This window comes from Brassica oleracea, chromosome C8 (genome assembly GCF_000695525.1).
Source record: "Brassica oleracea var. oleracea cultivar TO1000 chromosome C8, BOL, whole genome shotgun sequence".
Classification (NCBI taxonomy): domain Eukaryota; kingdom Viridiplantae; phylum Streptophyta; class Magnoliopsida; order Brassicales; family Brassicaceae; genus Brassica; species Brassica oleracea.
In genome coordinates, this window is record NC_027755.1 from 10,047,408 (window position 1) to 10,065,286 (window position 17,879).

The 17,879-nt window shown below is 33.0% G+C and overlaps 3 protein-coding genes across 5 annotated transcripts; 2 read left to right on the top strand and 1 right to left on the bottom strand.

Moving 5' to 3' along the window:
• Positions 1-4,518: 4,518 nt before the first annotated feature.
• Positions 4,519-7,790, top strand: LOC106312615 (triose phosphate/phosphate translocator, non-green plastid, chloroplastic). 3 transcript variants are annotated; one of them, XM_013750198.1, is made up of 10 exons: positions 4,532-4,959; positions 5,254-5,376; positions 5,471-5,623; positions 5,708-5,793; positions 5,873-5,957; positions 6,045-6,164; positions 6,228-6,296; positions 6,390-6,519; positions 6,610-6,713; positions 7,564-7,790. In XM_013750198.1, exons 1-9 carry the CDS (start codon positions 4,594-4,596, stop codon positions 6,684-6,686), a joined length of 1,209 nt encoding a protein of 402 aa, XP_013605652.1. In that variant the 5' UTR covers positions 4,532-4,593; the 3' UTR covers positions 6,687-6,713; positions 7,564-7,790. The 3 variants fall into 3 exon arrangements, with proteins under 3 accessions (XP_013605656.1, XP_013605652.1, XP_013605653.1); XM_013750199.1 differs by lacking the exon at positions 7,564-7,790 and adding an exon at positions 6,843-7,029; XM_013750202.1 differs by lacking the exon at positions 7,564-7,790 and having other exon boundaries at positions 4,519-4,959; positions 6,610-6,866.
• A 5,280-nt stretch (positions 7,791-13,070) lies between these two features.
• LOC106308616 (glutathione S-transferase T3-like) lies at positions 13,071-13,598 on the top strand. The gene has a single exon (XM_013745758.1). It carries the CDS (start codon positions 13,071-13,073, stop codon positions 13,596-13,598), a length of 528 nt encoding a protein of 175 aa, XP_013601212.1.
• Positions 13,599-16,296: 2,698 nt separating this feature from the next.
• LOC106310926 (aspartic proteinase CDR1-like) lies at positions 16,297-17,678 on the bottom strand. The gene has a single exon (XM_013748151.1). The coding sequence runs from the start codon at positions 17,658-17,660 to the stop codon at positions 16,338-16,340; it is 1,323 nt and encodes a 440-aa protein (XP_013603605.1). The 5' UTR covers positions 17,661-17,678; the 3' UTR covers positions 16,297-16,337.
• Positions 17,679-17,879: the final 201 nt, after the last annotated feature.

Here is a 17,879-nt window from a genome sequence, read left to right on the forward strand (position 1 = left end):
AAAAAAAAAAAAAAAAAATTCTCAATCTATAATAAAATGATTTATTATTTTTATGTTTTTACTAAAACATCAAACAAAACTCGTTGCAACGCACGGGCCTTATCTAGTGTATTAATAAAACTGGAAAAGAGAAAAAAATAATAAAAAGTAAGTTTATTACAGCGTTTTTAAAGCCGGACCGGAAGCTGAACCGGATAATTATTGTGTCACGGTTCAATATGGTTCGATCGGGTCAAATCTGGTTTAATAATCTGGGTTAATATATTTCTAGTGTATAAATTTCAAAGTAATGTTAGTAAATATGATACATAATTAAAATATAAATTAATTTAAAGCATAAACATTAAAAATATAAACTAGTTTTATGTTTATATGGATGATTTAAATTTTTTTGATAGTTTTAAATGATTTTTATTAATTTAATAACTCTGAAATCCAATCTGGCTACGTGACGGTTTATGGTCGAACCAATTACTAGACTCAACCCGGCTATGTCTTCGGTTCATGGTCGAACCCGGTTCAACCATCGGATCGGTCCGGTTTTAAAAAACACTAACATTATTTCAGTGGCATTCTGCTGTAAATAAATGGTAAATATTAGGATTATTTTTTATTTGTATTTTTGTTTTAATAGATTTGCTGTTTTGAATATCATTATATTTTCGATAATATTACTATTTTATCTTTTCTTCACCAAGTTATATATGACCGTCTCAATTGAGCATATAAACATGCACTAATGACTGATTACATACACATATATGCTATGTTAACATAAAGAATAAAATTGATCATAATGATTCATAGAAATGTAATTATATTAATGTCCGCCCATGCATAAAGTTACTACGTGGATTTATATTTATTTTCAATCTAAATTTAATATAAAGTTACTACGTGGATTTAGGCATAAGCATCTTATATGGATCTGGAAACTCGAACCAAAACAACCAAAACTGAAACAAGATAAGAGAACTCGAACAACTGAATGATTCTTATATTTTATATTTAAAATAATCAAAAAGCCGAACCAAACCGAACTGGGACCGAACAAACCTAAAAACCGAATTGTTGCCCGAATATATATATATATATATATATATATATATATATAAATTTTAAAAAAATCTACTAAAATATCTGAAAGTATTGAAAAACAAAATTATCAAAAATTATCTAAACTACCCAAATTTATCTGAAAATATTCGGATATTCGAAATATATAAAATAATTTGAATAATTTGATATTTTTATCCAAATCATTCTAATTACTCTATGTTTTATCCACATCATTCTATTTTTACTATCTCATTCGACCTTAACCTGAAACTATCTGAAGCGATTCAAACCTAAAATGGGTTCACTTAACCTAAAATCTCTTACTCGAAATAACTGAGTCAAACCAAATCAAAACTTCGAAATGGGCAGACCTACGTGGATTATTCAAATATGAATGTGTATGAGAAATAGAAAATAGGTTCGAATATATATTCATCAGATCAATTAATAAATATCTAAAATAAATTATTTCCACACATCTTAAATTAGAGAACGAAAGATGAATTGAACCCTAGTACTCGAACGAAACAAAAGTTCACCCCTAGGATGAACTTTTAATTTCAGGGTCAACATTTAAATTCACGCCGTTTTCTAGGACCAATCAAAGTGTCAAGTAGATTATTAAATAAAAATATTAAATTAAAAAATAGCTAAAAAGGAATGACGCCAATACTAATGATGAAAACGCCGTCAGCTAAACCCTAAATTTTAAATCATAAATTCTAGATCCAAACTCTAGATCTAAACACAAACCCTATACTCTAAACCCGAATCCTAGACCTTAAACTCAAACCATATACCCTAAACCCAAATCCCAGACCCTAATCCCTAATTGTAAACCGTAAACCCTAAACCCAAACCCTATGCCCTAAACCCAAACCCTATACCCTAAACCCAAATTCTAGATCCTAAACTCAAATCGTAAACTCTAAACTTAAACTCTATAGCGTCTAGGTTTAGGGTTTGGGTTTAGGGTCTAGGATTTGGGTTTAGAGTCTAAGATTTGGGTTCAAGGTTTACGGTTTGGTTTATGGTCTAGGATTTGAGTTTATGATATACGGTTTGGGTTTATGGTATAGGGTTTGAGTTTAGGGTCTAGGGTTTGGGTGTAGAATTTAGGGTTTAGGGTTTAGCTTGCAGCGTGAGCGTTATTAAAATTGATGTTATTTTCATAATAATATTTTTATTTAATAATCTACGTGACATTTGGATTGGTGCTAAAAGTTTTTGGTGAATTTAAAAGCTCAAGACATAAAACAATAAACAACTAAAGATATTGCTTGTCATGAGTATCTAGATCAACATGAGTTGCCAAAAGTATTGCAATAACCCGATCAAAATAGAGACATAAAGTGAAGCTTTAGTTTGATAGTATACAAAATAAGGGCTTGATTCTGAATATAGGTGGGAATGTGGCCCCCCAAGTCCAACCCATGTGGTTTGTTCCATGTTTCACCACCACCTACCCACTTTTCTCATTACCATATGTATATTCTTAAGCAACGCTACAGGCGTAGTCAAGTTTGTTGGGAAGAAGCGAGCTGCTCCTGTAAAATAAAATAAAATAGTGTAAATTATTATAGATAATTAATTTTTATTGCCTCATACCACATAATTTATTTGAATTATATATTTGCATCCATTAATATTTTTCGTTTATTTAGTTATTCTATCAACCAAAACTTTTTTATATATAATTGAATTGTATTCATCCAAATGAATTTATTTATCTTTTGCTCTTAAAAGCATTCATACTAATTCATAAATTTTAGACATTTAGTTAATAAACATGGACATAAAACATATATTAACATATCTAAGAATTTAACTTATGCTAACACATTTTTTCCTTACACTTTTCTGCTACAAGGCTTTAAGTTTATACTTTCAAACGAGATGCATCAACTAATTTTTTTTATAAAACAAAAAACTATTTTGTTATGAAATATTTGATTTCTGTACGTCTAAGATCAATCAATATCTCCATGCACTAAAAATAAAAATAACTACAATTTGACCTGCATGTTTGTGCCGGTATTTTTTCCTTTTATAAGTGTATTTTTTTTTGATATTGTAGTAAGCATTTTAAATATGTTATTTACTTTTTAATGTTATATATGTGTAACTCTATAATCTTATTGTTTAGACTTTTTATTCAATATTATTAATATATAATTATTTTATACATAATTTACTTTGTTATTAATTGTTGTTATATACAAATATATTTTCAAATTCTGTACAATAAATTCATAATCTCAAATACTAAATATAGAATCTCTAGATTTTTTCACAACAAGATTTTGTTATAGCCTAAAATAAAATTGACTTGTTATTAATATCTTTATGAATTATTAAGATTTTCTAGAAATATTATAGATTTGATTGATTAATATAAATAATTAAATATGTTAGATTAATTAATTAAATGGTTTCAGTATGACTTGTCAATAGTTGATAAAAATAGTGACATATTTTAATTGAATAAATGAAGATTTTTTTTGTAGGAAAAATATTGTATTTTCAGCTGTCTAAGCTATACACTCATTAAACATAACAATTAAGGTTCTCAGATGAAGCATAATTAGAAAGAAATAAAAATGGATATATTGCATAATGATAAGAAATTTTGTTAGAGATTTTCTGGTAAGAGGTATAAAAGGAAAAGCTCTTCTCCCAAAAATATTTAAACTACAAAACTGGTAAAGAAAAACGTGTGTGTGTGAGGATGTAAAAAAGCTCTAAGTTTAGACTCAAGTTAAAATTTGTGTTGTGGAGTTGGTTGGATATGAAAAGGTGAAGGCTAGGCGAAGAGAGTGATTCTCCTGGATTGAGGCCATCGTACGTGATTTCTGGAGGGTGACTCTGCACTTCAACGAGATTGCTGTGACTCTGCACTTCAACGAGATTGCTTAACATGTTGTTCAATGAAAATGGCATAACCTTTAGATCATAATGTTTGGTTTAAATTTTATTCACTTCTATATGTGAAATAGTACATGGTTCTTTCTTGCCATAAAAAGTAAACATAAATTAATGGTGGAATTGTCTTACTATTAATTAGCTCATATCAAACTTTTAGTTGTTCAAACTGTTAGAAAAAAAGAGAGTTTTACTTGTATTTTATGTTCGTTTTAAACTTTTAATGGAATGAATTGAAAGATATTTGACATTATACCTGAAAAATACCAAAAAAAACTCGATGGACATTACATAAAATACTTAATAAAAAATTATTAGAAACGGGGTAAAAAAAATCTTAGGAGTATAGCAAAGAAACTAGTTACAAAAGGCGGACTTTTCAAGGAAGCGAGGAGAGAGAGATTGATTCCTTCCTCTTTGCAGTAAGGTTAAAAGTATAATAAAACAACGCTTTCTCATTTCCTCATTCCATTATATATATATTTACATAACTCGCCTCCCTTTGCAATAGTTGCTCGTGGAGAGTATTGGTATCATCAGCCCCCACCAACACCAACCCACACACCCACCCACTCGACGGAGTCTCCAACGCCTTCTCTCAGATCTCCCACGATGCAGAGCTCCGCCGTCTTCTCCGCCTCTCCCTCCCTCCCTCTCCTGAAACCAGGCCGCCTCTCCCTTCGCCATCCCGTCACCGCCTCCTCGAATCTCAGCGTCTCTCCTCCGAATGTCGTCTCTGTTCCTCCTCTACCTCGCCGATCTTGGCGTCTCGCCTCTTCCGACTCGCCGCTTCGCGCCTGGTCCGGTCTCCCTTCCGTATCCTCCCCTTCCCTCGACACTAACCGCTTCAAAACTGCAGCTACGGCAGTTCCGGAGGAAGGAGAAGGAAGTGGAAAGATGACTAAGGTTCTGGAGCTCGGCTTGCTGTTTGCGATGTGGTACCTTTTCAATATCTACTTCAACATCTACAACAAGCAGGTATGAACGTAGATGAAGTTATATCGTATTCTCATATGATTGAATCTAGAGCGAGATTCGTCCTCTTGTTTGCTGATTTGATTCTTGATATGTTATAATTTTTGTTTGATTAGTTTATTATTATTCTGAGATCGCTTTCTGTACATGTTTTACTTTAGTGTTTTGTTTAGAAATGGAGAATTTTGATTATTATCTCTCATCTGTAGAGAGTTTCGTCCGCCTGATTGCTGATTTAACCAATACTAAGTTTGTTTTGTTTAGTCCCAAGTGATTGATTGATTTTGATTCCTGCAGGTTTTGAAAGCTCTTCACGCCCCAATGACTGTCACTTTAGTTCAGTTTGCCGTCGGTAGTGTCCTCATTACCTTCATGTGGGCTCTTAACCTTTACAAGAGGCCCAAGATCTCTGCTGCTCAGGTAGGTGCCCTTTTTTCTTGTTCTTGGAAACTGTTGTTTTTCTGGAGGTATATTTACTCTACTCACTCATGGATATTTGATTTAATCTTGATAGCTTGCGGCCATCTTGCCACTTGCAGTTGTGCACACTCTTGGTAATCTCTTTACTAACATGAGCCTCGGGAAAGTCTCTGTTTCCTTTACTCACACCATTAAAGCCATGGAGCCTTTCTTCTCCGTTGTCTTGTCTGCTATGTTTCTCGGCGAGGTGAGCCCTCCCTCTTCTCTCATTCCTTTATTTTAAGTTTTCAAAGCTTTATTTTTTTTTTTATTATAAAAAAATCTTTATTAGGTGCCTACTCCATGGGTCATCGGTTCCATTATTCCAATCGTTGGTGGAGTTGCACTTGCTTCAGTGACAGAGGTCTCATTCAACTGGTAAGCTTTTCCGGGAATTGTCAATTTCTTCTGCTAATAGTTGCAGATACTAACTACGTTTAATTCTTCTGTGTGGCAGGGCTGGCTTTTTGAGTGCAATGGCTTCAAACTTGACTAACCAATCCCGTAACGTGCTTAGCAAAAAAGTCATGGTCAAGAAAGATGTAAGTTCCCTGTACATTGCTCAAACGTCTTGTGGATGAAATGAAAACAAGAAAATACAAAACTTCATGTTGTATTATTCTCTGCAGGATTCTTTGGACAACATCACCCTCTTCTCTATAATAACGTTGATGTCTCTCTTTCTGATGGCCCCTGTGACTTTCTTCTCCGAAGGAATCAAGTTCACTCCGTCATACATCCAATCAGCTGTAAGTTTTGTTTATATATTGCAAAATCAACCTTTAAATGTTAACAAAGTCTCTTGGTTTCAGGGTGTGAATGTTCAACAAATCTACACGAAGTCTCTTATTGCTGCACTCTGCTTCCACGCATACCAGCAGGTAAGCCTTTTTTTTTTTTCTTTTTTCTTTTTTCTCTTGCTGATTTTGTTGCTTCGATTTGAATTTGATTTTTTTTTTTCCTTAAAAATACAGGTGTCGTACATGATATTGGCGAGAGTATCACCCGTAACACATTCTGTAGGAAACTGTGTGAAGCGTGTGGTGGTCATCGTGAGCTCTGTCATCTTCTTCAAGACACCGGTCTCGCCTGTTAATGCTTTTGGTAATATCCAGTCTCTTTTCTTGTGTAAAACCCATCTCTTACACAATCTTTTGAAGCTCATTAACTGTTGTTTTCTTTGCTTTGCTGTAGGAACCGGAATCGCCCTAGCGGGAGTTTTCTTATACTCCAGAGTGAAGCGTATCAAGCCAAAGCCTAAGACTGCCTAAGCAAACTATCTGCTACTGCTTTTATATGTAATACAATTTTCTTGAGCTGAAGTTTTCTTTCAGATAGATGGTTTTATTTTTCCGCGGATTCTTGATACGTTTCTTCTCTTTATTATGTGTTCTCTTTGCTGACTTACTCTTTGAAATATTTTACAGTTTTTTCAACAATAATTGGTCGTCGGAGCATTTCCAACTATACAAATCTATTTTCATAGTGGAGTTTACACTATCTTTTACGTAGTTAGAGTTGTATCTTTTTCTTTCAAACCACATCAAATGTCACCTAAAAGTATTTATTATTGTATTATTAAATTAAAGATTTTCTTGATTATTTAATATTTTATCAGCGACTTATTATATTACTATATAATAATTTTATTGTTTTTTTTTGTTTTTGTAACAATAATAATTCTATTGATAAAATTAAACTTTGGTGAAAAAACTAAAAAGTACATTCTTTGCTGAATAATAACTATACTACTTCGAATTAAATACCAATACTACTTCTAAAGAGAAATTTGAACACCTCTATGTAAGTTTGTTTGTTATTGTGTTCTTTCTGCTGAGAATATGTAGGCTGGGAAAGATTCGTTATATCGTTGAAATTCATCCAAATAGGAAGTTCGTATATTGTTGAAGATGAATTCATCCAAATAAGAAGTGAAAACTGGTCATTCTGTTTGTATACACACTATTTTCATTAGAACTGTCAATTGGATTAACCTCCGTTTGTTGGTCCATATACAATTGTATATTTCTTGTCTATTTCTTGGTTGTGGATAAAGAGTGAGCATGTCTATTAAAGACGAAATCTATAAGAACTAAATCCATTAACACCCATGTTAATATGGACTACTGCTATGGTCTGGTTATGTAGATGAAGATTGGAGATAATAAGATATTTTACGGTTCAAGAATGGTTATGCAGCACATGAAGCTCAACGGACAACGTTTTGGAGCCATAAATATCCAAGAAACTAATCACATATATATGGAGAATATTAAGTTTTGATTTGGATTATGTAATGCATCAGAATCCTAGAATTTTTATAAGTAATGTTCACAATACACTGTTTTCAATTAATAAAGATTAAAGCTGTTAAATGGTTGGGCTGACCATTAGTTGTCCATGTCTAAATCTAACTGGGTTTTAATTGGTTCACCTATGTTTCTACGTGAGCTTTAATTGGTCAAGAAACAAAAACCAATTGATCTATGGGTATTATTGGTTACTTTGGACGGCCAATAAGCAATGTTTACAATACATTGTTCTCAGTTAATGAAGATTAAAGCTGTCAAATGGTTGGGCTGACTATTGGTTGCCCATATCTAAATCTAGCTGGGTTTTATTTGGTTCACCTATGTTTCTACATGAGCTTTAATTGGTCAAGAAACAAAAACCAATTGATCCATGGGTATTAATGCATTTGGTTACTTTGGACGCGGTCGGCCAATAAGCAAAGGATTTTGTCATTCTAGAAAAAAATCAGTTCATCGTTTTTCCTTCTGAGAGTCGGAGTTCTCTCCTTTGGCGACTCATTTGGCGTTTCGTTTCGCCGTCGTCAGTTGATCTCTCGATTCTCTCCATTCATCTCTCCGTTCATCTCTTCGAGTCTCCTTTCGTTGACTCATCGGACATTCTCCCAAAAAAAAAAAAAAGTTAGTGTTTCAAAAGTTTGCGATTCATCTTTCTATTGTATAAAATGGATGGATTTTAACTGTTTTCTCATATATCATTGATTTTGAGAGACATGCAAAGGATATTGATGGGTTTGATGGGTTTCGGGTTTGGTTGCTTGCTATGGTTTTATGGGTTTCATAGATTATGATTCGGGGTTGATGGGATTCATTGGTTGCTTGCTAAGGGTTTCATAGATGTTGATTCATTTACTTGTTTGAGATGTTGATTACTTGTTGTTACGGTTTCATTGGTTGCTTGCTACAGATTTCATGGGTTTAGTTGTTCATATACTTGTTTGCTTGCTACGGGTTTGATGGGTTTACTTGTTCACTTGCTTGTTTGCTTGCTTCATTGCTTGTGTGCTTCTTTCATTTCGATATGAATGAGTTTTATGCTTTCTTTTTAGGGGTTTTATGCTTTCTTTTCACAAATACTGGTGGTAGTGGAAAGTCATCTTCGGATAAGTATTTATATTTAGACATGGTTGCCTTCAAGATCTTGGATGTTCTCTCCTATTGGATAGAAAATGTCAACCGGTTTAAAGAGCTCTCATACACGGCATATGACATCCTGATGTGTCTCTATCACCACGGTTTTTTCAGAATTATCCTTCAGCATAGAAAGCTATGTGTTAAACAAGTATATAAGTTGTCTTCTTCCTTCGAATGTGCAAGCATTGATCTGTGCAAAAAATTGGTTAAGGGCTTTTGAAGCTTTGGATCGTAAGTGTTTTTCATCTTTGTCTCGTGTTTTACTTGTGTTTGTAATCAGATTTTTACTTGTGTTTATAATTGGATTTGATGGGTTTTACTTGTTTGCTTGTTATAGGTGATCAAGTGGAGTTGAAGTTCATGGAGGAAGTCCTAGAAGAAGATATGAAAAGAGTTTAAGTTTGAGTTTTTGATGGTATTTCTAATCGGCCATCTTTATCTTGCTATCATCTTAATGTAATGAAGTTATGTAGTATGTGTTTATGCTTTTGAACTTATGTTAGTTACGATTTTGAACTTATGTATTGATATACTTATGAATTTACATATGAATTTCAGTCTTATGAACTTTGTATTTTTTTTATATGTTCCTGTAATGGACTTCATGCATTTTGTACTTAATGGATTCAGTCCTTAACCGATATCGTCACTAATTGTCTACAAACAAAAAATGGGAAAATCACATTTTAAACACTGAGAGTGTCATTTTCTAGCACTTTAAAAACTGAAGTTTTTTTACTAGTACTTTAAAATTTCAAAGTAACATTTTTATCATAATAAACCTCTAAAGACGTTTTCTTGTTCATAGACGACCGATATTATTCATTTTACAGGTCAAAATGATGACGTGTTGGTTTCTTTTTTAAAAAAAAATAAAAAAATTATAGAAAAAATCGAATGAAATTGGAAAAATTGAAAAAAAAATTAATTTTTTTTTAAAAAAAATCTAAAAATTCAAAAAACATAAAAATTAAAAATAAAATATTAAAATTCTAAAAATTCAAAAATAAAATCTAAAATTAAAATGTCAAATTTTAAAAAGAATTTTTTTTAATTTTTTTTTTAAAAAAATTCTAAAATAAGATCTTTAGTTAAAACTTCAAACTTAAAAATTAAAATTGTAAACAAAAATGTAAATATTTAACCAAAAAAATTATATTTATTTTAAAAATTCCATCCAATTAAATTGATTGTCACTTATGATGATATCAAAACTTGCCGCCATAAAAAAAAATATATCAAAACTTGCTACCATCAAAAATGTTTTTTTTGATCATCCGAATATCCAGACACCTTACATAGCCCGACTAGAGCCTAACTACACTTCGTAGAAAGCATCTCGGGGGGCGCCAATTTCACCCCATGTTAATTGATGTTGACCGCACGCATGGCTAATAATTCTCTCAAATAGATTATATTGAGTTTTGTCCCAAAAAAATTTTCTCAGAAAGAAAATGACCAAAAATGTTTCATTAAAGATGCAAAAGACTCTTATTCTCTAAATATATAAATACAAATAAATAAAGAAAAATTTCAAATTATTATTATTTTTAAATATTTTAGATCTTATTTTAGAATTTTTAATATTTTATTTTCGTTTTTAAATTTGATATTTTAATTTTAGATCTTATTTTTGATTTTTTTTTTGGTTTTTTAATATTTTATTTTATTTTTTAGTTTGAAATTTTAATTTTTATGTTTTTGAATTTTAATTTTTTTAATTTTTTTAATTTTGTTTTGAATTTTTTATATTTTTTTCCAATTTCATTCGATTTTTTTCTGTATTTTTATTTTATTTTTTATTTTTAAGAAAAAAAAGAAACCGACACGTCATCATTTTAACCTGTAAAATGAATTGTACCGGTCGCCTATGAACTGGAAAACGTCGTTGGAGGTTTATTATGATAAAAATGTCACTTTGAAGGTTTAGAGTGCTAGTCAAAAAACTTCAGTGTTTAAAGTGTTAGAAAATGACACTCTTAGTGTTTAAAATACGATTTTCCCAACAAAAAATGGACAAATGAATATAGACAAAAATAAACATGGGCTAACCCAATTTATGTCTTTGGCATTCTTTCATTGGCATGCAAGAGGCATATGTTATAGTAAAATTGTTTGTCGTCCCAAAGTAGGAGACATCTGCGCTTATATGATAGTGATATGCTTTTTTTCCTGTCTTTATTGTAATCTTGCTTTTTCAGCAAAGATAGAAACTAATACTGTTTAGAAAAACAACATTAAAAAGCAGAGTTTTCTAAAGTTATCATGTCATTCCTATTAAATAGTAACAAGATAAATATGTAATTGCAAAAAGAGCCAATAATATTATATCAAAATGAAATAAATTAAGGATTATACATAATCATAAGAGACATATGCGTCTTATATGAAAGTGGTATGCTTTTTTTTTTTTTTTTGTCTTTATAGTTATTTTTCTTTTTTTCTGCAAAGATGGAAACTAAGAGCACCTCCAGTGGAGGGTTTAATAAGATGTTCTACAAAAAAACCCAATAAATAAATAAATAAAAAATAAGATAAAATATCAGAACCGGTGTCTATAGCACTTTTAAAACTGGTAAACACCCCATACATGCCCCTTTGGTATTGGCTAATTAATTTTAGACAAAAGGGGGAAAAACTTGCCCATGTCTCTCTCTTCGTCGATGTTTCTCACCGAATCACTTTCTCTCTTGCTTGATGGCTGCTACATCCTCCTCCAAATCCGTCCATGAAATCACCGTCAAGGTTCAGATTCTTTGAATTTTTTTGTATTGATTTGAAGCTCGTGAATTGAATTCCGTTGATTATAATCAAAATTTTTGTTTTGATAATGAGATTTGAGATTAGATTTGACACTGTACATCTCCTCTCTTTTTCTCTCTTATTATATCGATTTGGTTCTATCTTAATATTTGTATGTCTTTGTCGAGTTTCCAAACTTCGTTGTAATTGAAAGAGCCGATTTGGTTTGAGTTTTTTTTTCCAGGTTTCTATTGAGGGAGAAACAAAATGTCAAGATCACATAACAGTTTAAGAAGGCATATTGGAGCTATCAACGATAAAACAAATAGTTTCATTAGCAAAAGTTAATAGTGATTACAAGGTAAAAGGCAAAAAACTTTATTATAAATGTTAAATCAGTTTTTGTGTGTTTTGTATAAGCTAAGCGATGGTGGGAATGATTGTTTTCAGGAAATTGATATGCTTAGTTCTTATACATATGTTGTATGATTCGTAATAGCTTCTTATTTATTAGGCTTAACAAGCAAATAAAATTGGTTAAGGCTATGTGGTAGTATCAGAATTTTGGTTGACATGATGACAAGAATGAATACTTAAAATTAGGTTGTTGAGGTAGGTTAGAATTTTCATCTACGGTCCTAATCAGTATTCATGAATTACTTGGACTCTCTTTAAGTTTTGATGACAAGATGATGCGTCACACCAAGCTTGTGTTTTCTTTATTTTCATACCGTTTAGTCTCCATCTGTTTTCTTTTTGGTTTTTGTTTTCCTTTATCTCTTTACAGTTTATGGTTTAGTGCCATTTAATTTTACTTTTTTTATTTGTTGTGTAAGATTTCATTATGGTGCCCACTCTCTCTCAGAAACGGATCAAACATCATCAAAGCATCTCTCTTTCATTTTAGTGCAAGAGGTAAGTAGACTTTTCTTTTAATGCGTGTTAGATATTGATTAGGTTGGGAATCAAATGGACTTTAGTGTCATCTATTTGTTAGTTGCATAGAAGTGTTTTACATTTACTTTTCTTGGTTGTTTTAATTTTAGGTAAAGACATGGATTGCCATTAATTAACACTTAAATCTGAAACTTTAACAACTAAAAACTCTCCTTTTAACTTTCCTTTTCAAACTGAACAACTCACCCTTTCTCTTTTGCCATTTCCTTATAACTTTTAAACAAGTTTATGGATTCATATAGTCAATCTTTTAGCTTTTTAAACCTCTTAAACAATCAACAACCAAACAGTCAATACCATAATTAGTATGTGAGTTATTCACCTAGTATAGAACTTGGAGAGTCGGATGTCTCTGTCTTCGGTACACAATGGACTGCAAATGCAAACGTAGATTCACACACTGTTTATAACCGTAAAGAAAGACGGAATTGGTCACCAACATAAGATATTGTGCTAATCAATGCTTGGTTGAACACCTCAAAAGATCATGTTGTTGGGAATGAGCAAAAAGCAATGGCGTTTTGGAAACGAATTGCAACTTATTTTGCATCAAGTCCAAAGCTTGCTGGTTTGCAAAAGATAGAGCCAAGACACTGTAAACAAAGGTGGGAGAAGATTAGTGAGGGTGTATGCATGATTAGTGAGGGTGTATGCATGGTTAGAGCAACGAAAGATAAATCTAGTGGGCAGAATGAGAACGATGTTATGAAAATGACTCATGAAATATTCTTCAATGATTACAAGGTCAAGTTCACACTTGAGCATGCATGGTTAGAGCTTCGCCATGATCAGAAATGGTGTGGAGCTTCTTCTACTAAAGATAATGTAAAGTCAAAAATAAGAAAGTTTGATGACCAATCCGCACAGTCATTAACCTTTGTGCCATGTAGCGATGGAGAGGATGAAAAAATGGCTCGGCCTGTTGGCGTTAAAGCAGAAAAGGCCAAAGGTAAACGGTATGTGAGAAAGCCAACGACTTTGGAAGAGGAGGGGAAGCCGCTTGTGGAGTTTCAGAGCATGTGGGAGATAAGACAAAAATGACTTTATTTTGAAGGACAAGCTTAATAAGAAAAAATTGCTTAACGCCTAATTGCGAAGATAGAGCCACTTAGTGAAATATAAATTACTTTGAAAAATAAGCTAATTAATGACATGTTGGCAAGTTAGTTTGAGTTTGAGTTTGACATTGTTAAGTTTGTTTCGATTTAATCAATGTTTGAGTTTATGTTATTTAATTTGTCATATTTTTAGTTAATGTTATTAAAACTGTGTCGATTTAAGAGAAACTTATCATGGATTATTAATGTTAAGAAGAGAAACTTTGAGTTAATGTTATTATACTATTTGTGAGCATCTAAATTGACCGTAAAGGAGTTGGTTCTTTACCAAGAAATTATTGTGTGTATTGTGTAACAAGAAGACTCTCTACCATGTTTCTGATCAGTTTTTGCAGGTGGAGCCAAGACAAAAAGCAGACAATATGAGTAAACCGTACTTGGTGTGGCATATTTTTAATTTTTGTTATCATTTTTAAGTTATGCATTAATTCTAACCAAGCAAATTCTGCTGTAGCTTGTGGAAAAAGACAGTAAACACTTCATTTCACATTATTTAAAGAAGAAGAAGACAATAAGAAAAAGAAGAAGACAAGAAGTAAAAGAACCTTTACATGTGACATACATAGATATTTGGAATCAAAATTTCTTAGATGTGTTTCCATGTTTTCTTTATAAGTAAAAACTATAACCATTTGTTCCAACAACCACATTTTGCTTCTTTCTTATTTTTCTCCTAAGTTTTAAGATTTTGTTTCTCTTCACCTTCTTTTAATAATTTCATCTTACAACAATTCTTTCTTCACATTCACCAAAATAGCAAGAGTTAACATCTTGTAGATGACATCTTTTTCTTCTTCTAATAATTTTGAAGAAATGATGGATGAAAATTTCGACCAAATTTTCGATCAACAATTTGAAATTTTTTTCATTCATCATGGTGGTCGTCAAGAAGAGGCCAAGTAAAAAAAAAACGAACCTACATTGAAAGACAACGTGTACAATGACACATCCGGTTATGGAACAATTATTTTAGTGAAGATGTAACATATCCTTCTCAAATATTTTGACTCCGTTTTAGAATGAACAAGCCCTTGTTCATGCGTATTGTTGATCGACTCTCCACTGAAGTCCCATTCTTTCAACAAAGAAGAGATGCTTCTGGAAGGTTCAGTCACTGCATTACAAAAGTCAATGGCAGCAATTCGTATGATGGCATATGGTTGCCCAGCTGATGCGGTTGACGAATACTTCTGACTTGGTGACACCACTGCGATTTCATGCTTGGAACATTTTGTTGAAGAAATCATAAGTTTATTTGGAGATGAGTATCTAAGAAGACCCACGTCAGAAGATCTTCAACGACTACTCAATATTGGAGAGATACGCGGATTTCTCGGGATGATAGGAAGAATTGATTGTATGCATTGGGAGTGAAAAAATTGCCCGACCGCATGGAAAGGTCAATATACATGTGGATCAGGAAAGCCAATAATTATTTTAGAGGTTGTATCTTCACAAGATCTCTGGATATGACATGCATTTTTTGGACCTCCAGGTACATTAAACGATATCAATATTCTTGATCGATCACCAGTTTTTGATGATAGATTACAAGGCCGAGCTCCAAAAGTGAATTACATTGTCAACGGACACGAGTACCATTTGGCTTAGTATCTCAAGATGGTATTTATCCAAAATGGACTACTTTTGTCCTATCTATTCCACTTCCACAAGGTCCGAAAGCATCCATATTCGCTACATATCAAGAAGCTGTACGTAAAGATGTCGAACGTGTTTTTGGAGTCTTGCAAGCTCGATTTGCCATAGTAAAAAATCCAGCTCTTATGTGGGATAAAGTAAAAATTGGAAAGATAGTGAGAGCATGTATCATACTGCATAATATGATAACAGAAGACGAACGAGATGGGTACACTCAGTTTGATGTATCAAAATTCGCACAAGCAGAATCAAACCAAAGTTCACAAGTGGGTTTCACGTATTCTACAGATATGCCTTCAAATCTCGGCAATATGATGAGCATTCGAAATCGTGTTCGTGATAAAATAATACATCAACAATTGAAAGCTGATTTTTTTTTTTGTATTTATATTTTTAATATGATTTTATGTTATGTTTATTTAAAATTTTATTTATGCTTTTCTTTCATGTTTAGTTTAAAAAATTTTAATTATAAATTTGTATTTCTATTTTTATTATGCTTTTATGTCATATTTGTTTAAGTTTTATGAAATCCAATAATTTGTAAGTTTTATAAAATTTAAATTTAATAATTCAATTCCTAAAATTTTCAAAAAATTAATTTTTAAGAACTTCAAAGGGGTTCTGCCATTGGACCATGACAAATTTATTTACCTTACAAGGGGTTGTAAACTTCACAAATTACAAAATTTACAATTAAACTATTCATTAGAACCCATGGTTCTGAGCCGTGGAGATGTTCTAACACCGCTTAGAAAAACAATATTAGAAAGCATGGTTTTCTAAAGTTATCAAGTCATTCCTATTAAATAGTGGTAAGATAAATATGCAATTGTGAAGAGAGCCAATAATATTGTATCATAATGAAATAAATTAAGGATTCTACATAATCATAATTTTAAAAGAAGAAACGAGGCTAAAATGAATTCAGCCATTAATATAATAGTAATAAAACTATATAATCTGAAAGGAAAGAAAAACTAGGCAGGTGGAGCGGAACCAGCTACATTTTTGCACAATCTGCTGGCTTGAATGAGACCGTTTTAGAAACGGTGTCGTAGCCAACAAGGAAGTTCATCTGTGCTATATTCCCGTAAATGGCCAACTGGTCGTCCCCACGGAAGGCGAAGCAAACCAAATCCTCAGAGATTTGTATGAAGGCATTGGAGGAGTCTAACTTCACATCTGCTCCATCGAAATGCATAGTAATGACTGGAACATTCAGCTTAGCGGTTGCGCTGTAACACAGACTCAACACGTTTTGTGGATCGTTAATTTTCTCAGCATCGATTGAGGACGCAACCGCATCTTCGAGTTCGGAGTAAAAGTCGGTTGCGAACATGGTCAGAGTTGTGCCAGAGTCGATGATGATGTTCCCCTTGCCGCTGCTTCCATAAGAATCTGATACCGATGGGTATTTGATACTCTTGCTACCCACGCTAACGGATTCTAGGGTTAGGTAATAGAATGTTGCTTGCGATTTTGTGATCAATGGAGTTGAGACAGTTCCATTTCCCGACACAACCGCATTAGTTCCAAAGTTGATCTTGCTTGTTTTATCGTTATCTGAAGAGAGAGGGACCAAGCAGTACGAGAATTTGCCATCGATTGAGTCTCCGAGTTGCGAAATGAGCGAAACCGAACCGCCACCAAGTCCAATGATTCCAGAGCCCTTCTTGCTGAATGTTCCAGCGTTATTGTGACCACATCCAATGACGATATTTTTGAGCTGCACGGGGCGGTTATCAGTGGAGCCAAGCGTTACGGTGTCGGCGGCAACATTACCCTTTGTGTAAGACTTGTCCCCGTAAGACAAAGTGTAGGAGCAAGTGTTGTCTTCTGTCGAACAAGTGGCTTGATTCTCAAGGGCAGTACATTGTCTTGAGGAGCAAGAAACGTCTTTGTATGTAGAAGACGCTTTAGGGTCAAAAAGAGGACCATCCTGAGTGTAACAGTCATCGCATGGCTTGCACTGGGTCCATAGGAGATCGCTTCCCGTGTCAGCGATCGCCATGATCGGGAAGGGAGGAGTCCCCAGCGATATATTCATGAGATATTCACCTCCATCTGAGGTTATCTCAGTTTGAGGTGAGTTAACTGATGCATCTTTTCCGTTGAAATGGACAACACGGTTTACGGATCGGTGAACCACGTTTCTTAGACGCTGAGCAGAGGTTTCTGTCGGATTGTAGAAAGGCGATTTAGGAGAGTCGCGGTGGATCAGATCCGCGCTGAAGCCAAGTTTTGTATGAGCGTTTGCGTTTAGGAGAAAGGGTGAAGAGAGTACTGATAGAGCCAAGAGAACTGAAAAGAATATAGAAGCCATCGTCTTTGTATTTGAAGTGAAATGATGAGTTTTTTTTATTAGTTGGCAATCTAATGTGTTGGTATATATAAGGTTTGTGGGATGGTGGTAAATTAATTGCAACGCGCATGCTGAGATTTTTTTTAAAAAATTCTGTAATCTACCAAATTCATTTCCATTTGTGTTTAGAGAATCTAATAGATCATAAACTATGATATAGGATATTTTCTCATTAATTTT

What these genes read in the sequence shown, in the direction of transcription:
- LOC106310926 (XM_013748151.1), bottom strand. Translation starts at nt 17,660, where the DNA reads ATGGCTTCTATATTCTTTTCAGTTCTCTTGGCTCTATCAGTACTCTCT.
- LOC106312615 (XM_013750202.1), top strand. Translation starts at nt 4,594, where the DNA reads ATGCAGAGCTCCGCCGTCTTCTCCGCCTCTCCCTCCCTCCCTCTCCTG. An exon ending in ACAGAGGTCTCATTCAACTG is followed by an intron (nt 5,794 to 5,872) that starts GTAAGCTTTTCC and finishes TCTGTGTGGCAG; the next exon opens with GGCTGGCTTTTTGAGTGCAA. An exon ending in CGTCATACATCCAATCAGCT is followed by an intron (nt 6,165 to 6,227) that starts GTAAGTTTTGTT and finishes TCTTGGTTTCAG; the next exon opens with GGTGTGAATGTTCAACAAAT.
- LOC106308616 (XM_013745758.1), top strand. Translation starts at nt 13,071, where the DNA reads ATGGCGTTTTGGAAACGAATTGCAACTTATTTTGCATCAAGTCCAAAG.